At 45.7% G+C, this 7,320-nt stretch overlaps 1 protein-coding gene across 1 annotated transcript in view; it reads right to left on the bottom strand.

The window, feature by feature from the left end:
• Positions 1–399: 399 nt before the first annotated feature.
• LOC129830509 (hairy/enhancer-of-split related with YRPW motif-like protein) overlaps positions 400–7,320 on the bottom strand; it is a 27,860-nt gene continuing 20,939 nt past the window's right edge. Inside the window, exons 2-3 of the mRNA XM_055893083.1 lie at positions 7,201–7,311; positions 400–2,938 (exon numbers count right to left, since the gene is read on the bottom strand). Coding sequence (XP_055749058.1) covers positions 2,280–2,938; positions 7,201–7,311 — 770 coding nt within the window. The 3' untranslated portion in view covers positions 400–2,279. The remainder of the gene's footprint in view (positions 2,939–7,200; positions 7,312–7,320) is intronic.

The raw sequence follows: 7,320 nt of genomic DNA, 5'->3' as shown, positions 1-7,320 counted from the left end.
TCTCTCCCCCTCTCTCTCTCTTCCTTTCTCTCTCTTCCTCTCTCTCTCTCTTCCTCTCTCTCTCTCCCCCTCTCTCTCTCTTCCTCTCTCTGTCTCTCTCTCTCCCCCTCTCTCTCTCTTCCTCTCTCTGTCTCTCTCTCTCTCCCCCTCTCTCTGTCTTCCTCTCTCGGTCTCTCTCTCCCCCTCTCTCTCTCTTCCTCTCTCTCTCTCTCTCCTCTCTCTCTTCCTCTCCCCCTGTCTCTCTCTCTCTCTCTCTCTCTCTCTATCCTCTCTCTCTCTCACTCTTCCTCTCTCTCTCTCTCTCTCTCACTCACTCCTCTCTCTTTCTCTCTTCCTCACACAAACACATTTCCAAAAATAAAATAAAGGAGAGACACAATAAACACGAACATCCGACACTTATTTAAATACCATTTTTATCAGCCATTCCGTTTGAATGAAAACGGAATCAATCAGGGTAATAAAATGTACGTAAAATGATTTAAAATATACAAATTAAAACATCACAGCAAAAATACATGACAAACGCAGTTCAGTTCACAGCAACAGTCTGAGAAGAGCTGTGTCTCCCTCTAGGTTGGCAGAGATTACATTCTATATCTAACTTCCTCAATATACCAGACATCCCAACTGTAAGATTCCTGGATAAGGAAGTGAAGAAAGCGGAAAATCCGGAATCCAGCAAACAGAATTTCTGGAAAATCTGGGAATGTTTTAAGAAAGAACAATATACATGTCTCTGTTGTATATATAGTCTCTTGCATTTGTTTGTTCATAGACCGTCTTATTGGGCCACTTCTAATGGAGAACAACGTGGTATTGCTATGAAGACCCACGTCCAAACTGAGATTCAGAGCTTTCTGTACAAGTAGGACCGTCAGTCAGCCCTTCTCAAGGCCGAGTAGATCTCTGGAAGCCCTTCTGAGTTATTCAGTCAGTCCTTCTCAAGGCTGAGCAGAGCTCTGGAAGCCCTTCTCAAGGCTGAGTAGATCTCTGGAAGTCCTTCTGAGTTATTCTGTCAGCCCTTCTCAAGGCCGAGTAGATCTCTGGAAGTCCTTCTCAAGGCTGAGCAGAGCTCTGGAAGTCCTTCCCAAGGCTGAGTAGATCTCTGGAAGTCCTTCTGAGTTATTCAGTCAGCCCTTCTCAAGGCTGAGCAGAGCTCTGGAAGTCCTTCTCAAGGCTGAGTAGATCTCTGGAAGTCCTTCTGAGTTATTCAGTCAGCCCTTCTCAAGGCTGAGTAGATCTCTGGAAGTCCTTCTTAAGGCTGAGTAGATCTCTGGAAGTCCTTCTTAAGGCTGAGTAGATCTCTGGAAGTCCTTCTGAGTTATTCAGTCAGCCCTTCTCAAGGCTGAGCAGAGCTCTGGAAGTCCTTCTCAAGGCTGAGTAGATCTCTGGAAGTCCTTCTGAGTTATTCAGTCAGCCCTTCTCAAGGCTGAGCAGAGCTCTGGAAGTCCTTCTCAAGGCTGAGTAGATCTCTGGAAGTCCTTCTGAGTTATTCAGTCAGCCCTTCTCAAGGCTGAGTAGATCTCTGGAAGTCCTTCTTAAGGCTGAGTAGATCTCTGGAAGTCCTTCTTAAGGCTGAGTAGATCTCTGGAAGTCCTTCTGAGTTATTCTGTTTCTCTCTTATGACTCTGTCTTCCATCTTGACTTCATTTGTCCATCTGTTGCTCTGTCCATCCCTGTTTGATTCCAGTCTGTTTGTTTCTCTGTCTGTCTGTCCTCCTGTCTGTCATATTGTATGGCTTTAGAGTCCCTGTCATTTATATATGTAATTTTTGTGTGTGTGAGAGAGCGAGAGAGATAGAAATAGAGATAGAGAGACAGAGAGACAGAGAGAGAGGCTGTTCCTAACCATTGATCTAGGGTCATATGGTTTCCACCCTTTAATGGTTAGGGGTAAGGTAATCTGATCCTAGATCTGTGGTTAAGGGAGGGTTGGGTAATCTGATCCTAGATCTGTGGTTAAGGGGGGGGGGGGGGGGGGTAATCTGATCCTAGAGCTGTGTTTAAGGCACAGGAGGTTGATGGAACATTTATTGGGGCTCGTGGTAATGGCTGGAGCGGAATGGGTGGAATGGTATCAAATACTGTACATCAAGCATATGGTTTCCAGGTGTTTGATGCCGTCCCATTTGCTCCGTTCCAGATATTATTATGAGCCGTCCTCCCCTCGGCAACCTCCACTGGGTTAAGGGTAGGTTTAAGGGTTGGGTAATCTGATCCTAGATCTGTGGTTAAGAGCAAACTTTACATGGTGCATCATGTTGACAGGTTCTGGATCAGAAGGCTCCTATCTCAGTCCCCCAGATCTTTGCAGCTTTGCCCCTGCGCTGACCCGCGGGAGACCCCAGAGGGGCAAAGGGTCTGAAGGTGACTTGTGGAGGAGCAGAGGGAAAGGAGGAGGAAGAGGAGGAAGAGGAGGTTAGGAGGAGTGAGGCTCCAGAGGACTGCTGAGTGAGTCTGTGAGTGGGGGTAGCGGTGAGGGCAGGGGAGGAAGGTGGCGGGAGAGAGGGCACCCTGCGAAGCTCAGACACCAAAGCAGGGGCGAGCATGGACCCCTGTTGGCACCCCATTGGGGCGAGACGCAAGGTGTCGGCTGAGTGGGACGGATAACCCCCACCCCCCAGGCGTGCCGGCTCCCTCCGCCTCGCGGAGAAAGATGGAGAGGTGGGAGACGAGGCAGGTGACATCTGGTGATAGGAGGAGATCCACGGCCAGGGAGGAAAAGGGAGGGCGGAGGAGGTGTGGGGCGACTGAAGGAGAAGGGGGTCCAGTTGGCTGGCGCAGTGGGAGAGGTGGGAGACCAGGCGGGCACCGATAGGGTCCGGCGAGTCCACCCCTCCTTCTAAACAGCTCAGGTACCGGACCAGCTCTCCTACACACTCTCTGAATCCCAGAGTCCTATAGTCCACTGCCAGGACCCGCGCATCAAAGTACCCTGAGAGAGAGAGAGGGAGGAAGGAGAGGGGGAGGGAGGGAGGGAGAAAGGAGAGGGGGAGGGAGGGAGGGAGGGAGGAAGGAGAGGGGGGGAGGGAGGGAGAAAGGAGAGGGGGAGGGAGGGAGGGAGGAAGGAAGAAGGGAGGGAAGGAGAAAGGAGAGGGGGAGAGAGGGAGGGAGGGAGGGAGGGAGGAAGGAAGGAGCGGGGAAGGGAGGGAAGAAGGAGATAGGGAGGAGAGAGGAAGGAGAGGGGGAGAGAGGGAGGAAGGAGAAGGGGATGGAGGGAGGAAGGAGAGGGGGGAGGGAAGGAGGAAGGAGAGAGGGGAGGGAAGGAGGAAGGAGAGGGGGAGAGAGAGAGGGAGGAAGGAGAGGGGGGGGAGGGAGGAAGGAGAGGGAGAGAGAGGGAGGAAGGAGAGGGGGAGGGAGGAAGGAGAGGGGGGAGGGAGGAACGAGAGGGGGGGAGGAAACATAGAAGGAAAAGGAGATCAAAGGGAGGAAATTAACTTCTCATGGACAACATTCCGCTGAAAAGGCAACGTGCGAAGTTCAAAAATATTTTTTTGAAATATGTAACTTTCATACATTCACAAGTGCAATACACCAAATTAAAGCTTAACTTCTTGTTAATCTACCCACCGTGTCTGATTTCAAAAAGGCTTTACAGCGAAAGCACAACATATTACATATTATGTTAGGTCAGAGCCTAGTCACAAAAAACACATACATCCATTTTCCAGCCAAAGAGAGGAGTCACAAAAAGCAGAAATAGAGATAAAATGAATCACTAACCTTTGATGATCTTCATCAGATGGCACTCAAAGGACTTCATGTTACACAATACATGTTTGTTTTGTTCGATAAAGTTCATATTTATATCCAAAAATCTCAGTTTATATTGGTGCATTATGGTAAGTAATGTTTTGCTTCCAAAACATCCGGTGATTTTGCAGCGAGCCACATCAATTTACAGAAATACTCATCATTAACTTTAATCTAAGATACAAGTGTTATGCACAGAATTAGAGATATACTTCTCCTTAATGCAACCGCTGTGTCAGATTTAAAAAAAACTTTACGAAAAAACAAACCATGCAATATTCTGAGTACAGCGCTCAGACAACAAACACAAGCCACACAGATATCCGCCATGTTGTGGAGTCAGTAAAAGTCAGAATTATCGTTATAAATATTAACTTACCTTTGATGATCTTCATCAGAATGCACTCCCAGGAATCCCAGTTCCACAATAAATGTTTGATTTGTTCGATAAAGTCCATAATTTCTGTCCAAATACCTCCTTTTGTTAGCGCGTTCAGTTCACAAATCCAAACTCATGAGGCGTGAGCAAGTCCAGACGAAAGTTCAGACGAAAAGTCATATTACAGTTCGTAGAAACATGTCAAACGATGTATAGAATCAATCTTTAGGATGTTTTTAACGTAAATCTTCAATAATGTTCCAATCGGAGAATTCCTTTGTCTTTAGAAATGCGATGGAACACAGCTACCTCTTACGTGCGTGTGCATGATCAGATCATGGCACTCTGCCAGACCACTGACTCAATCCCCTCCCATTCCCCCTTCCTTCACAGTAGAATCTTCAAACAAGGTTCTAAAGACTGTTGACATCTAGTGGAAGCCTTAGGAAGTGCAATATGACCCCATAGACACTGGATATTCGATAGGCAATGAGTTGAAAAACTTCAAACCTCAGATTTCCCCTTCCTGGTTGGATTTTTCTCAGATTTTCGCCTGCCATATGAGTTCTGTTATACTCACAGACATCATTCAAACAGTTGTAGGAACTTCAGAGTGTTTTCTATCCAAATATACTAATAATATGCATATATTAGCAACTGGGCCTGAGTAGCAGGCAGTTTTCTCTGGGCACGCTTTTCATCCAAACGTGAAAATGCTGCCCCCTATCCCAAACAAGTTTTAAGAATCAGTCCATGATAGAATCAGTCCATGATAATGGACTTCTGGAAATATCACACATACATTGATGTTGGATATACAACTTTGCCCCCCATGGCATGCAGCAGCTTAGCCTTTACCTAATACCCATCCCGGATCCAGGATCCTCCTCATCAAAAAAGCTGACTAGCATAGCCTAGCCTAACGTCTCACCTTTGCCCCCCATGGCATGCGGCAGATTAAGGTGTAAAGACTGGACGGTCTCACCTTTGCCCCCCATGGCATGCGGCAGCTTAACCTGTCTAGGATCAGCGTGGCGCTAGCGGCACACCCCCCCCCCCCCCCACTGAAAAACCAGTGCCGCGAAATTCAAAAAAAATATTTTTTAAAATATTTAACTTTCACACATTAAAGTCCAATACAGCTAATGAAAGACACAGATCTTGTGAATCCAGTCAACATTTCCGATTTTTAAAATGTTTTACAGGGAAGACACAATATGTAAAGATGTACATCTATTACCTAAAAACACATAGCATAATCCACCATCTTTTATTTGTCCCACCAACACCAGTAGCCATCACCAATTCGGCTAAACTAAGATATTTATAGCCCCTAACCAACAAAAAAACTCATTAGATGACAGTCTGATAACATATTTATGGTATGGGATAGGTTTTGTTAGAAAAAAGTGCATATTTCAGGTAGATGGCATAGTTTACAATTGCACCCACCGTCACAAATGGACTAGAATAATTACAATGAGCAACGTGTTTACCTAACTACTAATCATCAAACATTTCGTAAAAATACACAGCATACACGAATCGAAAGACACAGATCCTGTGAATACAGACAATATTTCAGATTTTCTAAGTGTCTTACAGCGAAAACACAATAAATCATTATATTAGCTTAGCACATAGCAATTAGAAAAATGTTTATAAAAAAATGTTTATATTTAGCCACCAAAATCATGGTTAGACAATGTGAAATGTAGACAAGCTGGTAAAGAAAAAGTCCTTGCGCCACTTAGACAGTGATCTACTCTTATACATAAATACTCATAAACGTGACTAAAAAATATAGGGTGGACAGGGATTGATAGACAATTTAATTCTTAATACAATTGCGTTATTACATTTTTTAATTTATCCTTACTTTTCAATACAGTTTGCGCCAAGCGAAGCTACGTCAAAAAACATGGCGTCCTAAGCCACTAAAATGTTTCGACAGAAACACGATTTATCATAATAAAAATGTCCTACCTTGAGCTGTTCTTCCATCAGTATCTTGGGCAAAGGATCCTTTCTTGGGGAAATCGTCTTTTGGGGGAAAGCTGTCCTCCTTGCCATGTGGAAATGTCAACTGCGTTCGGGATGAACTGAAAAGCGTGCCCAACTTTTCACATCGTTGCAAAAATAAATGTCCCAAAATCGCACTAAACGGATATAAATTGCTATAAAACGCTTTAAATTAACTACCTTATGATGTTTTTTAACTCCTATAACGAGTGAAAAGATGACCGGAGAAATATAACAGGCTAAACTAACGCTTGGAACAGGTGCGCGCACGGTGTCCTCTAGGCTCATGACGCAGCTCCAAAAGAATGACTAGCTTCAGGGTTTTTTCATTTGTAGGGCCTGTGAACGCGCAATCGACCCCATTGGAATCGTCATCACGTAAAGGCATCCAGGGGAAGACGTAAGAAGTGTCCGTATAGTCATAGCAATGACAGTGCCCTTTTAACTGACTTCAGAAGAGTGGCCAACATTTCTCAAATCTGACTCCATGTCAGGGAAATTGCTGTAGAATGGGCTCTGTTCCACTTAGAGACAAAATTTCAACTCCTATAGAAACTATATGACTAGTTTTCTATCGCAATAATAATAATAATATGCATATTGTACGATCAAGGATTTTGTGGGAAGCCGTTTAAAAAATTAGCCAAATTAGCATAAATAGTCTAAACAGCGCCCCCATCCCCAACAGGTTAAGGTGGAAAGACTGGACGGTCTCACCTTTGCCCCCCATGGCATGCGGCAGTTTAAGGTGAAAAGACTGGACGGTCTCACCTTTGCCCCCCATGGCATGCGGCAGTTTAAGGTGGAAAGACTGGACGGTCTCACCTTTGCCCCCCCATGGCATGCGGCAGATTAAGGTGGAAAGACGGGACGGTCTCACCTTTGCCCCCCATGGCATGCGGCAGATTAAGGTGTAAAGACTGGACGGTCTCACCTTTGCCCCCCCATGGCATGCGGCAGCTTAAGGTGGAAAGACTGGACGGTCTCACCTTTTCCCCCCATGGCATGCGGCAGCTTAAGGTGGAAAGACTGGACGGTCTCACCTTTGCCCCCCATGGCATGCAGCAGCTTAAGGTGGTCCACCGTCATCTGCAGAATCTCTGCTTTCTCCAGTTTAGACGAGCCCTGGAGAGAAAAACAACCGGGGAAACCACCTTAAGAAC

The sequence above is a fragment of the Salvelinus fontinalis genome, chromosome 32 (genome assembly GCF_029448725.1).
Source record: "Salvelinus fontinalis isolate EN_2023a chromosome 32, ASM2944872v1, whole genome shotgun sequence".
In the NCBI taxonomy this organism is placed as follows: Eukaryota; Metazoa; Chordata; class Actinopteri; order Salmoniformes; family Salmonidae; genus Salvelinus; species Salvelinus fontinalis.
This window is presented reverse-complemented; position numbering and strand designations above follow the sequence as displayed.